We start from the raw sequence: 17,535 nt of genomic DNA, 5'->3' as shown, positions 1-17,535 counted from the left end.
TTTACTAATTTCCTATCGCTTCCCAGGTAACTACATGAATCGTGGAGCCCGTGGCAATGCCTCCGGTTTCCGTTTGGCTTCCCTAAATCGCCTGGCCGACACCAAATCCAGCGCCGCCAAGGGCACAACTTTGCTACACTTTTTGGTACAAGTCATTGACAAGAAATTCCGTGATCTACTCAAATTAGAGGAGGATATACCACATGTACGCGAAGCTTCCAAGGTATCGTTGGGTGAAATGGACAAAGACATACAAATGCTAAGAACCGGTTTAGCCGATGTGGCGCGTGAAATTGAATTCCATCGTTCATCGGGTCCAGCCCAACAGGGAGATCGTTTCCTACCCGTCATGCGAGAATTCCATGCCCAGGCTTCGGTGCGTTTTGCCGAATTGGAAGATAAATTCCAGGATATGAAAACAAGATTTGATAGGGCCGTACGTTTGTTCGGTGAAGATGGTTCGGTTTTGCAACCGGATGAATTCTTTGGTATTTTCGATGCTTTCCTCACATCTTTTGCCGAGGCCAAGGCAGATAATGATAATTTGCGTAAACGTCAAGAGGAAGAGGAAAAACGGGCCAAACAGGATGCCGAGTTAAAGAAACGTACCATTGAACGTAAAAACAAGGAGGGCCTGATGTCTTCGGTGGCCAGAAATTTGGGTTTGAAGTCCTCGAATGGACCCACAAGCCCCGCCAAGGGGGATAATAAAGGGGAGTTTGATGATCTTATTTCTGCCCTGAGAACCGGCGATGTATTCGGTGAGGATATGGCCAAATTTAAGAGATCCCGTAAAACCCGTCTCAGCAATGGCAGTACTTCTCCACCCCGCCATGGAGTGCATCGAGAAGAAAGTCGAGAACGTACCGTTAGAAGACAGTGAAAGTTAGGTTAGATTTTTAAGAGAAAAACAAACAAACACACACACAGACACATACATCTCTTTGTTATTAAAATAATAAAATAAATTTTGTTAAATGATTGTATAAAAGAAAGATATTGAAAATTAATTGTAATTATGCAAATGATGATGATGGAAAAATGATTTTGTATGCAAAATAGGTTATTAATTTAATTTTAAGTAAAACAACAACAACAAGAATGCTAACATTCTTCTCTTTTTTATAAAAAAAAAAAACATATTTAAACTTAAAATAAAAATAAATAATAATTGTCTGTAATGAAAGCATTAAACCAAAATTATTTAAAAAAGAAAAAAACAAATGAAACTAAAAAATATATTTATCACACCCAAACACACACACTTTTGTATTAATAATACCCTAATCTTAGTTTGTAATTTGAAAAACACTGTTTGTATGTATGTATTCCTTCTTCTCGTTTGCTGTTCTGTTTTTGCATAAAAGAATGAAAATATATAACTCAATACTATTATTAAATTTATCTTCTAGAGAGCATATTAAGCCAACCAACAAACCACACAAACTAACAGCAAATTAAAACTAATTTGTAAATGTTAGATTAAGTTTATGAATATAATTGAAAAGAAATTAATATATAAATAAAAAAGCTATAATACATATTAGTTATAAATATAAAACACGATAAAACCGAAACACAATAAAATAAAAGTGAAAAATAAAGATTTCAAATTTGTTGTTAATTTGGGGGTGAAATTGTAACAAATCAAGATACTTTTCGGACGAAAGATTGAGTCACCATTTACCATTTTTTTATAAAGCAAGTAAAAAATCTGTAAGTTCGACCGGGCCGGACTTTGAATACCATTTGGAATGAATTTGACAATTCCAAAATTAAATAAATAAATAAAATCCGTCAAAAATTCTGTTAAAATCTTAAAAATTCCGAATGTAGCCGTTATATTAGGGACTATACGACGATGTGGACCAGGCAACTTTTGTCATAAGCCATTACAATATTCAAATGCGAAATTTACAAAAAAATCATCAAAATATAAAAAATATTAAATTAAAATTATATGAGTGCTATACGAAGACGTGGACCTGCACAGACAATTTTCTGTCATAGGCTGTTGTATCCATTACGAACTTCAAATACCAAATTTGAAACAATTTCGGTGAACAATGTCGCTAAAATCATCAAAATATCGAATATCGGAAGGTACGCTTATATGACCTGCACAGACAATTTTCGATCATAGGCTGTAGTATCCATTACGAACTTTAAATATGAAATTGGAAATAATTCCGGTAAATAATGTCGCTAAAATCGTCAAAATACCGAATATCGGGTGGTACCATTATATGGGGGCTATACCAAAACGTGGACCTGCAAAGATAATTTTCTGTCATAGGCTGTAGTATCTATTACGAACCTCAAATATCAAATTTGAAACAATTCCTATGAATAATGGCGCTAAAATCATCAAAATACCGAATATGGGGAGGTACAGTTATATGGGGGCTATACCAAATCGTAGACCGGTACAGACAATATTTTTGTCATAGGCTGCAGTATCGATTACGAACTTCAAATATGAAATTAGAAACGATTCCGGTGAATAATGTCCCTAAAATCATTAAAATACCGAATATCGGGAGGTATCATTATATGGGGGCTATACGAAGACGTGGATCTGCACAGACAATTTTTTGTCATAGGCTGTAGAATCCATTACGAAATTCAAATACCAAATTTGAAACATTTCCGGTGAATAATGTCCCTAGAATCTTCAAAATACCGAATATTGGGTCGTACCGTTATTGAGGGCTATACGAAGACGTGGCCCGGCATAGAAAATTTTCTGTTATAGGCTGTAGCATACATTATAAACTTCAAATGTCAAATTTAAAACAATTCCGGTGAATAATGTTGCTAAAATCATCAAAATACCGAATATAGGGAGGTATACCAAATCGTGGACATGCACAGACAATTTTCTGTCATAGGCTGTAGTATCCATTACGAACTCCAAATACCAAATTTGAAACAATTCCGGTGAATAATGTCCCTAAAATCATCAAAATGCCGAATATCGGGAGGTACCATTATATGAGGGCTATACGAAGACGTGGATCTGCACAGACAATTTTTTGTCGTAGGCTGTAGTATCCATTACGAACTTCAAATATCAAATTTGAAACAATTCCGGTTAATAGTATCGCTTAAATTACCAAAATACCGAATATCGGAAGGTACCATTATATGGGGGCTATACCAAAACGTGGGCCTAAATCGTCCATTTTCAATACCAAAAGTCCTGCAGATATAATATACATTTGAGTAAAATTTTATCAAACTACTTCATTCCGTTCGGAAGCTAGAGTGATTTCCACAGGCGGACGGAAATTGCAAAATCGGCATAGAATTTTATGCTGATCAAGAATATAAATACTTTGTGGGGTCTAAAATGTATATTCCGAGGTGTTTTAAACGGAATAACAAACTTAACATACCTACCCTCCATACTATGGTGGAGGGTATAAAAAGTAGCCATTCTGTAACTTTTCTATAGAAATTCTATTCCTGAAGGGAAATTTTTTACAAATAATTTTGAAAACAAAAACTTAAAAATAAAACTTTTGGAGATTAAAAATTCTTATAGAAAAATGGGAAGCGAAAAGGACCGTCAGTTTTTTCTGTTGAAATCGCTTCGCACTATTAAAGGTATAGCTTTGAAATTCTACATATTGAAAATATATTGGCCCATTAAGGATCGTTTATGTATAGCCCCATCAGCATTTCCCATTCTCGGTAAATAAGAATTAAACCACAAAATAATTTCAATTTTCATTATTCTTTTATTATTATTAATCCTTCTTCGAACACGATTCATACTCCTTGACAAGGCCACGATACAGCTTGCTTATTTTCGAATTCTGTTGACACAGTACCCCGCCACCGCGCACCAATTGATGTTGCTGGCGATTAATATCGCCCACACAAATCCAATTCGATGTGCTGCGAAAACGCCAACGCCAAAATTTCAAACCCACACTCTGTGACACCGCCCACTTCGAGTGATCCTGAGTGGTTTTGAAATCCAAGCCGAAATTTTCTTCTTCAATTTTCTGAATATTATAAACCTTATCGTTGCGCGTACAATTAGATTGTAAATTTCCGCCACCATTACGCCATGTTTCCACCAAAAGATTGGTATCCAAAGTGGGTGCCACAAAGTCTTCATACAGCTCTTGATTGAATTGACTGGATTTGGCAAAGGATTTAAAAGTTTTACCCTCAAGGGTAATAAGATTGAGAACATTGTTAAAAGGTTCCGTTTTTATCCAATCCTTTTGCAGTACTTTTTCGAAGGTGGGAAATTGCTCCATTAATTCCTTGGTTATTTTGTGGTGGTAAATATTGGGTTCATTGAAAAGTAATTGTTCGGCCACCTTTTCCATTTCACTGGCTGGCAAGGTCACGCATAAAAAGCTCTGTCCATAATGACAACCCGTTGAGGGGTATTCATATTTTGTGGTGTTTGGAAATTTCGGTACTGAGTGTATCAGCCATAACCCTGTTACTCCGTCACTGGCCACAACGCCCTTGGCATGGCCACCTGAAAATATAACTGTACCATTTGGAAATTCATCATTGTAGGCCAGCAATAATATGGAATCATTGGCAAATAAAGGTTCCAAAGTTAAGCCCGCCATTGAAGAAGATTCATTAATTTGCTTCGGCGATAAACTCCAATTGTCATAAGATTTACTGGTCATATATAAATAATTTAGTCCTGCACTATCTCGAGGCTTGGTGGAATTCTTGGCAGCATAGTGCATGGGTAATTTGTATAAATAAAACCTGGAATTCGAGAAAAATATAAATGAAATATTTGAAACTTTAATTATTGTATTCCACAATGCTCACCAGTCTACATCTTGACCCTTTTCATCCTTGCAAGATATTTTCGATTCTGTGCCATTTGGAATTAGAAATATTAGAAGCAACAAAAAAATATCCTTTATTTGTTTCAACATTGTTTATGCGTCTAACTGTTAGCACTGCACTAACAAAACTAAAGATAACTATTGAGAGTACGAAACAAGAAGCTAACAGCTATAATGTGCTCAGAATTGAGCGTATAGAATTACCACTGAAAGGGCATCGATGATAAGCAGCATTGAATTTCAATTCAACAAAAAAGCAGTGGGGGTGAAATATAATTTACATGTGTTTTCCGAAAGAGAGCAAGAGAGAGAGAGGCAGATCCTCTCCAATGTTATAAAGAGAAAAGGATACATTGTGAGTTATCATATCCTGTTCCTGATATGAAAATAAACCCAAATTTGCTGCATATTTCTTCAAAGATTGTTGCTGAATTGAGAGTTTCCAGTAGTAAAATTGCTATTCCCCCTAGAAATTTTACAGAATTTCGATTTTTTTCAAATGTGCACAAACCCTTCCCCCATTTCCCTGAGTAAAAAAAAAACACTTCAATACCACCAACAGTTTTTAGTACAAAACACAGTTTTATTATTTTCTAACAAATATTTGTTTCGATTTTTACTAAAACTACGCCAATATTTACATAAATATTTTCTTCTCACATCCTCCATTCTTATCTAACCTGCTGCTGTTGTTGCTGCTGTTTCATTTGAATTTTTCGTTTCAAATTTTTCACCAACAAAATATTTTCAATATTTTTCTTGGGTTTCTTGGCGCTGTCGGGTCCATCATTCTCAGCATTTCCATTTGCCGTTTTATTTACATCCCCCTCATTGTGCCTTCTTTTAAGCTTTTCATGGATCAATTGTTCCATACCCTTGGTCTTCTTAAAATGAGGATCGGTGGGATCAATATTAAATTCATGTGAAGTAAAAACGGCCTTGAAACGATTATCATTGACATTCAATTGGAAATTGTCTTCAATGGGTTTATTCGATTCCTCAATGTCTGCCTTGGATTTCTTTAGCTGCTTCTTGCGTTTCTTTTTCGATTTGGTTTCCTGCTCCTGTTTGAGTATCTTTTCCAGACTAAAGTGCTGTTTCTTGTGATCTTCTTCATTGTCATCTAGCAGCAATTCCAATTCCTTGGCATTCTTTTCATCTTCTTCCTCCTGCTCAGCCTTTAGCTGTCGTTGTTTCTTTTGTTTTTCTTTGCGCTTCGCCTTGGGATCAACAAAGTCGCCATTGGCAAATTCTTCGGCAAAGTAGGGGTCACTCATATCAATACCTTCCGGTAAGGAATCTAGATCAGATTCGGACTCCACTCCAGCAGCTTGTAATTTCTTTTTCTTTCGTTCTTCTTTGCGTCTCTTATTCTTTTCACTGCGTTTCAGCAGGACTTTTTCAATGGGTGTTAGCTCCGACTTAGGTTTGCCTTCAAATGTTTCTTCTTTATCCTTATCGTCTTCTTTGTTTTCATTGCCCTCATTAACCTCCCAAGTGAATTCCATGGCATATTTCTTTTTCTCCTTTTCTTTTTGTTCCTTTTCATTGATTTCTGCCAACAAGGCTTTATATTTGTTAATGACTTCCTCCTTTTTCTTGGATTTGGGCTTTTTACTTTTTTTCTCCACTGGTTTTTCTTCTTCGACTTGACTTTCTTCTGCATCATCTTCTTCTTCTTCGTCCGCTTCGCCATCACCTTCTTCCTCCTCCTCCTCCTCTTCACTGCTATAGGCAACAATTTTCCTTAAATCCTGATCGCTTATGCCATCCATTTTACCCGAAGACAATTTATCTCCCAGTTCTTTACGATCTACTGCCGTCTCATCCCAAGTCAAATCCACTTTGGCTTGTTGCAGGGCTGTGGTTGTAAATTGTCGCGGTTGATATGTATTCATGTCAGGCATTTCTAAACAAACATCGGTGGGTTCATCCTCATCGAATGTGGTGTCATCGGGTATATAACGTAAATCAATTTTTGTGGCTGAACTTTCGTATTCAATGCCATCACATTCCTTGTAGATTTTATCGGCCGATTCCACGCTGTCGAACTCCATTACAGCATAGTAGTAACGCAAACGATTCAGCTGATATTGACGCAACTTTTCCATGTGATATTCATCGCCTTCCTCGGCATCACTGTCCTGTTCCACTACCAATTCATCATCTTCATCATCACTACCAGAAGTTTTCTTCTTCTTTTTGGGTTTGTCGCTCTGAAATCAAAAACAAATATTTAAATTTGCTTTCAAATCACTTATCTCCAATTTACTTACCTCTTTTTTGGGATTTCTGGAATCCTTGTCTAGGCCCACCAATTCAGGGGGGCCATGTAGTTCCTCTTCCTTCATACGTTCCTTACCAAATTCTGATGGATATATCTTTATGCTCAATATGGAACCACCACGTGGCAAAAAGGAATTGAATAGAACCATTAAATCCACAGCCCTAACTCGATCCCAATCCATATTGCACACGGCCAAACGTCTGGTTGATTCATCGGTGGTATCGGCATCATTGTCTAATTCTCCCCACACATGATCTATATACATTTCCGGATCTTCATCATCCTCCGAAGAGTCATCATCAGATGAAGAATCAGTTATTAAACGTCCCTCTCCTCTGGCATAATCGATATTGGGATCCAATAGGCGATCCCTTAACGATTTGGGCATCTCTTCATCATCACTGGTTAAAGCATCATTTTCATCAACATCACTCTCTTGGATTATGGCCTTTTCCTCCTTTTCACGTTCTTCTTGCTCATCCTCTTCGGAATCATCCTTTTCCGATTCTTGGCCGCCAACCTTGTCTTCTTCCTCCTCTTCCTTTTCCTCATCATCGCTGGAGTTCAGTTCGTAGTATTTACGCAAATCATCGGCATTACTTCTATTGACCCGTCTGCCATACTTATCCACCGTATATTTCACTTGGAATTTATCATTTGTGAACATGCCCTCGAAACGTTTATCAATTTTAACTTTTCTCTGGACCTTTGGGAGGTTTTTAAAACGAGGATCCGTAACCAAGTGCTGGAAACGTTCATCCTGCCAAATTGCACTGTTGCCAGAGGCTGCTGGCTTCTCAACTCCATTTTGCTGAGATTTAGCTGCCTTTTCTTTTACTTTCTTCTTGTCTTTGGCCATGGTTTTCGGTGGAAAATATGTTTTTTAATTCGTTAACACTTTTAAACAAAACTCTTCACGTGCAATTGCTTCAGATGACAGAGCTTGATTTAACCCAACAGTAACGGCGGCAAAACAGAAAAACAAATCGTCTCTTCTTCTTATTTGAAGGTTTCCTTTGATTGATATCCAAAAACTAGAATAGGATACCATGGAGCAGCTTTTTAAACTACCGATTATTTAAAAGCATATATAGTTAAAGTTTGTAGTTCCTTATTACACAGAAAAAGTATTTCCACCCCAGAATCAGTGCATACTTCGAAAATGCAGTATTCTAACAATAGCGGCAAATAAAAAAAAATATTTCCTTCCTTTTTTTCTTGCAAAAACACATTGAAGTGATATCACACAGCACTCATATCGACCAAACTATCCCTAATTACAGCTGTTTAACCTCACTTTTTGACAGTTCTTGTTTGGGGATTGTGGGGCTTGTTGTAAAAATTTAATTTTCTTTGTATTTTTCGAATTGTTCAATAAAATTCTATTTTAATATTCACATTGACAATGTTAAGTGCGGTAAGACGTTGCTATAACCTAAAGCCACAAGTTCCCCGGGTCAGATATCTATGCAGCACGACTGTGCCGGCGGGATCCAAAGGTAAGTTCCATGTTTTGTTTGTAATTGTAAAAATTCCAATAACAACCCCTTTCCTTGTCTCCATTACAGTTTCCGCACATTCATTTGAGGATTTTGTACACAAACGTCAAGAGGAGGCAACACGCAGTGTCATTGTACAAGTCAGTTCGGAAAGATCATTTCCAGAGTTATACAACTATTGCCGAGATTATGGCAACATAATATCAGCCTTTCACTACTGTGTGCGACACGATGATGTCCAGCATTATATCTTATTGGAATATGAAAATGCCCAACAAGCCTCGGAGGCCATAGACTCGGCCGCATATAATGAAGATTTGACGGGTGTGCCAGTGCGATCACCTTTCCTATGGTTTAGGGCCACGGGACGTAAGACAATACAACGAGACACTGTGTCGGGTTCGAAAACCCAATTAGCCGCCCTGGATGGCATACGAATAATGGACAACGAAGCACTGATGGGTACTCTGCGAGAAGCCGTGGATATTGAAAAACAAATAGCTTTATTATATGAAAATACCAAATTAAATGATTTGGGAATCCGTTTACGGTTCTTGGCTGCCTCACAAGTCCAACAGGCCATATCCGGTATGTTCCCATTGGCCAGAGCTTTACCGTTTGGTTCGTCGGTAAATGGTTTTGGTAAAAATGGCTGTGATTTAGATTTAATTTTACGTCTGGACGAAGAATGTAAGGGACCTGATAGCAAAAAACGACCTGAGTCGCGTTTGGTCTTTCACACCAAGGAAAATTTGACGAATGGTCGATCGCAGACGCAACGACAAATGGAAAGTATTGGTGATATGTTGCATTTATTCTTGCCGGGTGTGTGTCATGTGAGAAGGATCCTGCAGGCACGAGTTCCCATTATAAAGTATCATCATGAGCATTTGAATTTGGAAATTGATCTGTCGATGAGCAATCTGTGAGTAGAAAAGGATTTTTTATTATTATTTCTTGTTGCATACTTTAAGGAGGGAGGAAAAAATGTTTGTGTTTAAAGAGGTACGCAATGAATGGGAAAGTAGAAGTGTAGAAAATTGCCAAAGTGTTGGGTAAAATCATGAAGAAAAAATATTTAAAAATGTCCTGATTTCTTTCAACAGTTTGAACAAATAGTTCGGTTTTCAAGAAATACGTTATTATTCGTCAGTTTATTCCTAAGAAAGTGGAGTAATATTTCCTTAACAAAATTACACTTTCTGCTCGTTTTTTTAATCTTTGACTTTTTCCTGAATTGGGAAATATATTTGTCAACGACAATATTTTTTAGAGCACCTTTTGCACTATTTTGTTTTGGGTCTTTGAATTTCAAATCACAATTGTGTTCATGGATAACAAATTTAGTGTGACCACTTGGCTTAATTTGAAAAAATCCATAACTGTTTGATGTTAGTCCAGTCCTTTCAAAAATAGTCCTCAAAGTTCAGCCTTCATTTTTCTCTAACAAATTTTCTCTAAATAAGGCCCCCCGCTCCTCCCTTATTGTTTTTTTATGAATGAACCTTTTCTGATCCCACACTACCCTTTCCCATTTTAAAATCAAAATCCTTTCTAGTTTTCTTTATTCTTCTCAATGCTGAGAAGAAATTTTGTATTTTATTTCTTTTTTTGTTTTATTAAATTTATTTAAAAATATATTTTTCAAACTTAGTGCAAATATTTGTAAAAAATATATTAACTTAGATGATAGTATGTGGTAAAAACAAGTTTTGTATGGTATTTTATGAAAACATTTAAAATAATTTGTGTTGCATCGTCTTATTTGCTGGTGGAAAACTCCTAACGAGAGAGCTGATATTGCATTTAACGTCTATAGGCTTGTACTTCTTCCTCTTCCTTCTTTACGGCTTGTACCAAAACCAAACTCATAACAGCGCTGATAACATTCAGCATTGCCAAACCAAGAGCAATTGCCACAATCCATGATGTTTTGGCTTCAAAGAACCAGGTCAGCTCATCGACACAACCATTGAAGAAGGCATTGCCACTGACGGTGTCACGACACGAGCTTGGCAATGGTTGTCTCAAATTCAAATAATCCCAGGGACCACTGGCACCGCAACATCCCACATTTTCTTGGATCATATTCAGCACATACGAGGAGTAGGGTTGTTCCGAAGTACTTACAAAATTGCTGAGGCTAGTTTGCAACAGCGGCTGCAGGCTAGAATGCATTGTACTGTATTGCATTAGAAGTGCCGAACCAACTATTGAAATGAGAAAACCAAAGATTTGGGTGCCAATAAACACGAACAGGGCCAAAGTGTTTTCCATCAGGGCCGATAGGCAACCCAAAAAGCTCACAGCCATCATAATAATACTGATGGCAATCAGTATGTAGACACCAATGTAAAAAGCTTCAGCTTGTAGAATCTTCAACCATTCATTGAAACCGGGTTCAGCTCTCAGCCAGACTGTCAGGGCAAACAGTGATGTGGCCAACATCCAGGCAACAATATTGAAACAGAATAGTGTGTATTTAACACAACCGATTTGTTTTTCCAAAGTATTTTCGGTGGTAGCCATATTGCTCGGGGGGAGGTCAAGCGGTATATTACAGGGCAGATGATGGGGAAATTACCTAAATGGGAAAATAGAAGGTAAAGGTATTATTTATAAAGTTTTGCAATAGTTTTTAAATACTTTTTTAGATGGAAATGTATTTATTTATTTTCAATTTGTACAGTAACCTAGCCCAAAGGGCCATGGACGGTTCCAAAAACATCTATACATGACTACTTCAAATTAATTATAATATCCTTAATCTTAAAGTCTTAAAAAATCATTTTATAATTGTTGCAGAATTCCCATTTATAAATCCGATAAAAACGCCAACTTGTTAGGCAGTTTACTTTAAGGCTTTAGTGAAGTTTTCTTAAAGAGCTCCCTCTTATTTTCAAATATTTTCAAGATTAATCCATATTTTCTGATTTGGTTGTAATTTGTTTTCCAAATATTTGATACAGGCCCTTAGAAATGTGTGCGATACTTATCCATATTAAAGAACCTTCAGACTTCCTACCGTTTGGCAATTTGTTATTATTTTTAAACTGAGATTTAAATTTTCGATTTTTCGGGTTTCAAGAGAATACAATTGTTAAAGCATAGGATAAGATTTTGAAACGTACACCTTCATTACCCCTTTTAAATATGTCCTTTCCTGGCTTCCACTCTTGGAGTATATATTTATAAATCAGCCCATATAAAAAACGTTTTCCTAAAAAATAAAATTCTTAAAGCAAATAAAAGCCTGTATATTTCATAGGATAAGATTTTAAAATAGAAACGTACACCTTCAATTCCCCTCTGTAAATATGTCCTTTCCTGGCCTCCACTCTCGGAATATATATTTATAAATTAGCCCATATAAAAAAACTTAAAGAACGTAACGATTTGCAGATATTTTTTCCTAAAAATAAAATTCTTAAAGCAAATAAAAGGCTGTATATTTCATAGGATAAGATTTTAAAATAGGAACGTACACCTTCGATTCCCCTTTGTAAATGTGTCCTTTCCAGGCTTCCACTCTTGGAATATATATTTATAAATTAGCCAACATTTAAAACACTTAAAGAACATAGCGAATTGCCGATTTTTTTCTCCTTGCTAGGAACAGAAGTATTTCCTATAAACTATAACGCTCATATATCTAACTCCCAACCTTGGAATATTTATTTATAAATTAGCCCATATCAAAATCTTAAAGAACATAGCGAGTTGCAGATTTTTTTCTCCTTGCTAGGAACTAGGAAATATTTCCTATAAACTGCATTGCTCATATACCTAATTCCGTTATACCACACCCCTTTTTTGGAGCTTAGATTTTGTTGGCTTGTTTATATCCAAAACCTTTCGCCTTCTTCGAAAGAAGTGATTTTGAAATCAATTTTTTTACATGAAATCCCAATTAGATGTAAAAATCCTTATCACACATCCCTTCCCTACTCTCTTCATCCTTTGGACTAATATCGTACCTCCAAATTTAGTAGAATTTCTAAACCTATTATTGATTAATACATCACTCTCGTATTTTTCAATTACCAAAACGGCTTTGACTCATCGACATTCCTCTATTGTTTTATTTTTCTTTTCGTTATATTTGCTTAAATGTGTAACCATTACAATGATGAGCTGTACAAATGGGCCTTTTTTATCAGTAATCGTTTAGCAAATAAACCTTATCGCCTTGGGCGCTCAACCTGTTGCTGTGATCGTGGCGATGATTAACACACAAATTGTGGTGCAACACTTTTCAATGTTTTTTTTTTTTTTTTGTTCGGAAAAAGATAACAATTTATGTTTTCAAAAAGAAAACCAAAAAAGAATGTGGGTAATTGTTGAATACAGGGTTTCATTGTTAACATAACTTCAAGACGAATTTCGTTTCCAATTGATGAACTAATATTTTATTAATAGCCCGATTTTTTCGGTTACGGGTTGGATTTGTAATCACAAAATATTGTTTAATTGGGCGGGTTTTATAACCAATTTTTAAAACTTTTTTTTCTTGGATTTACAGAAAAATTAAATATTTGGGAGGTGTTTTCCAAGGAAATATTATCTTTTTTATAAGTTTTATTTTGTTAATTTATTTCCAAAACTTTGGCTTCAGATTTGCTTAAGGAATTGAATTTTCTGGGTCAAATTCAAGATTTGTAATTATTTTATATTTTTTTCTGAGAATCTTTTTTTATAGGCTTTTAATAATTTAGTTTCGTCATTTTTAATTTGTTCACAATTTTCAGTTTTTCTTTTTTTTATTTTTTATTTTTTTGTTTATATTTCTCTTCCTATTTTTTTATATTTTTGTTCACCTTTTTTTTCAAAGAAAATTATTTTGGAATTTTTAAAAACTCCCAGCCGCAATTTTTTCTATCCGTACGTATTTTGTTCGTTCGCAGTTCGTTTAAAGTAGATTTTTCGTTTGGTCTGTTCGAATGTGGCCAAGAAAAACTTTGATGATGGCATGGCTAGGGTGTTGTATCAGTTTTTTTTTTCATTCTTTCTTTCTTTCAGGTATTCAGCAGAGCTTTACGTTTCATTGCGATAAGATAAGGCTACTAGATATGAGTATGTGGAGCTCTAGGCGCGATAAGATAAATAGCATTGCTAAATTACAAATAATTTACAAAAACAAAACACAAGATAGATCTTTTACAGAATGAGAAGTGGGGTGGGGTAGAGGAAGATAACAAAATACCTTACAAAGGCCATAATTTTTTTTGTCAGCCCAATAATGACCACTGACTGATTCATTTCCGTTGAGGAACTTAATCTGTATTTCGTATTTGTTTTTATCAAAGAATATACCCTTACTCACCTCTCATCTTCTCTTTGTTTCAGCTCCGGTTTCTATATGTCTGAATTGTTATTTATGTTCGGTGAATTTGATGAGCGCGTACGACCACTAATATTCTGCATTCGACGCTGGGCCCAGTCTTGTGGCCTTACCAATCCCTCACCGGGTCGTTGGATTTCGAATTTCTCCCTAACATGTTTGGTCATATTTTTCCTACAACAAACCAAACAACCCATATTGCCCTCCATCAACACCCTCATACGTTCAGCTGCCCCAGAGGATGTTCGCATCACAGAGGATGGCATAAATTGCACATTTGCCCGCAACTTCGAGGCCATTGGGTTTAGCAGTAAAAACAGCAACAAAATCAGCGATTTACTTTTACAATTTTTTGAATTCTATTCTCAATTTGACTTTCAAAACAAGGCGATATCCTTGAATGAGGGACGGGCTGTATCCAAACCCGACCACTCGGCATTGTATATTGTCAATCCTCTGGAACAACTGCTAAATGTTAGTAAAAATGTCAGTCTCGAGGAATGTGAACGTTTGAGAATAGAGGTACGAAATGCTGCCTGGGTTTTGGAATCAGAAGTGGAAAACTATCAGCAAACCGGGGTGGATAAGAGCCAAGAACCCTGGGGTCTGCTGAATCTTTTTAAGACACCCGACAAAAACATCATACGGCCGAATATGTTCTTTAAGCCACGCATCTTGGAAGTCAGTGAGCTATTTGATAACACGGAAACACCGCCTGCCACAAAATCCACCTCCAGCAACACTGCCACGGCAACAGGATTGGTTTTTAAAAACACCCAAGTAAAACAACAAGTGGAAAGTATTAAATCCTCACAACGACAAGACATGAAACAAATGCGTTTGAATTCCACAACAGGGGTGCAGGCATCGTCGACAAAATCGCCATCAGCAGCAGGCTCAGTGGCCTCAAATAAATCCTCCAAACGCAGCAGATGAAAATGAACACAGCAAATGTGTTGAAACATCCACAACTGCCTGGTGCGTAGTAAGGAGACTTGATTAGATTAATAATCTTTTATTTAGTTAATAAGAAAATACAAATGTTTGTTTTTGTAGATTTGTAAGTTATTTCCCCAAAATGAGCGGCACAGAAATGCAAATCCCAAGTAAACCAAAATCAAAGAGACTTTTGTTAAAATGTTATTGTTTTTTTTATGGAAGGAAATAATGAAAAAATAATTAATTGAAAAACAAATAAATGAGAATAAATGATGACGTATTTGAAAAGCGGCGTTTTAATGGATGGAAGGATAATTCAATTATCAAAGCATACTTTCAGGCGAAATAAATTCATAGCACAATAAAACAGATAAGGGTTTCTCAACTGGATTTAAAAAAATGAAGCTTGCATCTGAACAGAAATCGAGAATTTTTGAGTTTTTTACAGGGGGGACACCTTCCTGCAATATCTTCTTGCCTTTCCTAATGCAACTCTTTCCCAAGCTCGTATTGATTATCCTACTTTAAGCATTCCATCAGTCCACTCAATTAGGATAGTGGGAATTCTAGGGGCAAAGAGAGCATAATGGATCGACTCCCGTTTCACACATTGTTAAAAGCTCAATCTGTATCGAGAGAAGTCGCCATAAAAAATGTTGAGTTTTCCATATTTTTCTCAATGTGTCCGACAACTACTGAACACGATAACTCTCCAAGGGAGTATCCGATTTGATCCAAAATTAGTAAATTGGTACATCGTAATATTATTGCCGAACGCATAAAAAAAGCCAAAATTTTCAAAAAAAAAAAAAATATTTCACTGCACAGAAAGAAAAAGGATAATCATAATTCGCTCCAACTTTACGCATCCTAATATTTGCATCAGTGCTAGGTCAGGTGCGAAAATGGACAATACCGGTTCACTCCATCAAGTACCTCCCCCACAAAGGGTCAATATTTGGAATAATAATAACTTTTATAAAATGTGATGTAAGAGTCAGATTGTCTTCAAACTATACACATCACAATATTTTTATTAACCCAAGATCTGGTGTGAAGATGGAATACATCGGCCCACTCCTTCTGGTATTTCCCTCACAAAGGGTCAAGATTTTGAATATTCATAAAGCTCATAAAACATGAAATTAACATCCGATTCCATTTAGAATCGACACTTCTTAATGCTTCTATCAACACTGGATCTGTTAAAAAGATTGTAGATATCGGATCATTTTTTCTGGTACGTCGCCCATAAAGAGTTAAATTTTTGAATAACCAGTAAAAATTATAAAATCTGAAATAAGCATCCGGTTCTCTTAATATTTCACACATCCCATTATTTTTACTAACACATGATCTGCTGTGAAGATAAAATACATCGGTCCACTCCTTACGGTACTTCCCCCACAAAGGTTCAACATTTTGAATATTCATGAAGCTCATAAAACACGAATTTTACATCCGATTTCATTCAGACATGGTACATCTCAATATTTCCATCAACACAATATCTGTTATAAAGAAGGTAGAGATCGGAGCATTTCTTCCGATACCTCCCTCACAAGGGGTTAACATTTTGAATAACCAAAACGATTATAAAATCCGAAATAAGCATTCGGTTCTTTTCAAATTACACACATTACAATATTTTTACTAACCCAAGATCTGGTGTGAAGATGGGATAAATCGGTCCACTCCTTCTGGTACCTCACCCACTAAGGGTCAACATTTTGAATAACCAATAAATATTATAAAATCTGAAATAAACATCCGAATCTCTTCATATTTCACACATCCCATTATTTTTACTAACCCAAGATCTGCTGTGAAGATGAGATATATAGGTCCACTCCTTCTGGTACCTCCCCCACAAAGGGTCAAAATTTCGATTATCCATAAAGCTGATAAAACACGAAATTAAGATCCGATTCCATTCAAACTTGGCACATCTCAATATTTCCATCAACACCAGATCTGTTATAAAGATGGTAAAGATCGGACCATTTATTCTGGTATCTCCTCCACATAGGGTTCAAGATTTGAAAAACAAAACACTCAAAGAAAGCGAAATAAGCATCCATTGATGTAAAGGCTTACATATAACCTTGGGGTAGCTTATTATCCTTTCCACAAGTCTCTCATTTTCCGCTGTCAATGTGGGGAAGGTGCTGGTTATTGCTCACAACCACCTGCAGGTCTGCTTTATAGGCGTTCCAATGAGAGCTATGTTACGTTTTGTTAGCCCTGTTAAAAGGCTGATTTTCGAGAAATAGCAAGTCCCTCACACTTTGAGGCAGATCATGTTTGGCTTTTAAAGGAAATTATGGAGAGGGCATTTAAAACGAAATTCTTAATTTTTAAAAATTTTTATCACAAGTCAAAATTTCTGTGATTTAAAAAGACGAAGATTTCATTTCTTTTAGAGAAATAACTTCAGTTTAAGGCAAAGTTGAGAAGCATGATGCTGTATAACTATTCTCGACATTAGGATAATACATTATAGTCTTAAGGATTCCTTTATATTGTTTTTAATTGTCATCTTATTGATAAAAAAAGACTCAATAAAATATAACTTAACTTAAGGCAAAGTTGAACAAAAATTCAATAGCATACCTTATGGCGTTTTTTTGGTCT

The 17,535-nt window shown here is 35.9% G+C and overlaps 5 protein-coding genes across 7 annotated transcripts in view; 2 read left to right on the top strand and 3 right to left on the bottom strand.

The window, feature by feature from the left end:
* LOC101889038 (disheveled-associated activator of morphogenesis 1) overlaps positions 1-1,592 on the top strand; it is a 94,390-nt gene extending 92,798 nt beyond the window's left edge. For both annotated transcript variants that reach the window (XM_059121444.1, XM_059121445.1), the window contains exon 11: positions 27-1,592. In XM_059121444.1, coding sequence (XP_058977427.1) covers positions 27-883 — 857 coding nt within the window. In that variant the 3' untranslated portion in view covers positions 884-1,592. The remainder of the gene's footprint in view (positions 1-26) is intronic.
* Positions 1,593-3,728: 2,136 nt separating this feature from the next.
* Positions 3,729-4,972, bottom strand: LOC101890173 (plancitoxin-1). The gene is made up of 2 exons (XM_005175292.4): positions 4,816-4,972; positions 3,729-4,749 (listed from the first exon to the last, which is right to left on the bottom strand). The coding sequence occupies exons 1-2, from the start codon at positions 4,923-4,925 to the stop codon at positions 3,753-3,755; spliced, it is 1,107 nt and encodes a 368-aa protein (XP_005175349.2). The 5' UTR covers positions 4,926-4,972; the 3' UTR covers positions 3,729-3,752.
* Positions 4,973-5,397: 425 nt separating this feature from the next.
* On the bottom strand, positions 5,398-8,051 carry LOC101890011 (ESF1 homolog). The gene is made up of 2 exons (XM_005175291.4): positions 7,112-8,051; positions 5,398-7,051 (listed from the first exon to the last, which is right to left on the bottom strand). Exons 1-2 carry the CDS (start codon positions 7,979-7,981, stop codon positions 5,507-5,509), a joined length of 2,415 nt encoding a protein of 804 aa, XP_005175348.2. The 5' UTR covers positions 7,982-8,051; the 3' UTR covers positions 5,398-5,506.
* A 363-nt stretch (positions 8,052-8,414) lies between these two features.
* Positions 8,415-15,175, top strand: LOC101889841 (poly(A) RNA polymerase, mitochondrial). 2 transcript variants are annotated; one of them, XM_011293113.3, is made up of 4 exons: positions 8,415-8,621; positions 8,691-9,546; positions 13,968-14,940; positions 15,019-15,175. In XM_011293113.3, exons 1-3 carry the CDS (start codon positions 8,528-8,530, stop codon positions 14,896-14,898), a joined length of 1,881 nt encoding a protein of 626 aa, XP_011291415.2. In that variant the 5' UTR covers positions 8,415-8,527; the 3' UTR covers positions 14,899-14,940; positions 15,019-15,175. The 2 variants fall into 2 exon arrangements, with proteins under 2 accessions (XP_011291415.2, XP_058977426.1); XM_059121443.1 differs by having other exon boundaries at positions 13,968-15,175.
* Positions 10,180-13,594, bottom strand: LOC101888863 (tetraspanin-2A). Its single transcript, XM_005175284.4, has 2 exons — positions 13,439-13,594; positions 10,180-11,205 (listed from the first exon to the last, which is right to left on the bottom strand). Exon 2 carries the CDS (start codon positions 11,148-11,150, stop codon positions 10,428-10,430), a length of 723 nt encoding a protein of 240 aa, XP_005175341.1. The 5' UTR covers positions 11,151-11,205; positions 13,439-13,594; the 3' UTR covers positions 10,180-10,427.
* Positions 15,176-17,535: the final 2,360 nt, after the last annotated feature.

This window comes from Musca domestica, unplaced genomic scaffold, assembly GCF_030504385.1.
Source record: "Musca domestica strain aabys unplaced genomic scaffold, Musca_domestica.polishedcontigs.V.1.1 196, whole genome shotgun sequence".
NCBI lineage: Eukaryota > Metazoa > Arthropoda > Insecta > Diptera > Muscidae > Musca > Musca domestica.
The sequence above is the reverse complement of the archived record's forward strand: the minus strand, read 5'-3'. Positions and strand labels throughout refer to the sequence as shown.

What these genes read in the sequence shown, in the direction of transcription:
- LOC101890173 (XM_005175292.4), bottom strand. Translation starts at nt 4,925, where the DNA reads ATGTTGAAACAAATAAAGGATATTTTTTTGTTGCTTCTAATATTTCTA. An exon ending in AAGGGTCAAGATGTAGACTG is followed by an intron (nt 4,750 to 4,815) that starts GTGAGCATTGTG and finishes CTCGAATTCCAG; the next exon opens with GTTTTATTTATACAAATTAC.
- LOC101890011 (XM_005175291.4), bottom strand. Translation starts at nt 7,981, where the DNA reads ATGGCCAAAGACAAGAAGAAAGTAAAAGAAAAGGCAGCTAAATCTCAG. An exon ending in CCAGAAATCCCAAAAAAGAG is followed by an intron (nt 7,052 to 7,111) that starts GTAAGTAAATTG and finishes TTTTGATTTCAG; the next exon opens with AGCGACAAACCCAAAAAGAA.
- LOC101889841 (XM_011293113.3), top strand. Translation starts at nt 8,528, where the DNA reads ATGTTAAGTGCGGTAAGACGTTGCTATAACCTAAAGCCACAAGTTCCC. An exon ending in TGTGCCGGCGGGATCCAAAG is followed by an intron (nt 8,622 to 8,690) that starts GTAAGTTCCATG and finishes TCTCCATTACAG; the next exon opens with TTTCCGCACATTCATTTGAG. An exon ending in GATCTGTCGATGAGCAATCT is followed by an intron (nt 9,547 to 13,967) that starts GTGAGTAGAAAA and finishes TCTTTGTTTCAG; the next exon opens with CTCCGGTTTCTATATGTCTG.
- LOC101888863 (XM_005175284.4), bottom strand. Translation starts at nt 11,150, where the DNA reads ATGGCTACCACCGAAAATACTTTGGAAAAACAAATCGGTTGTGTTAAA.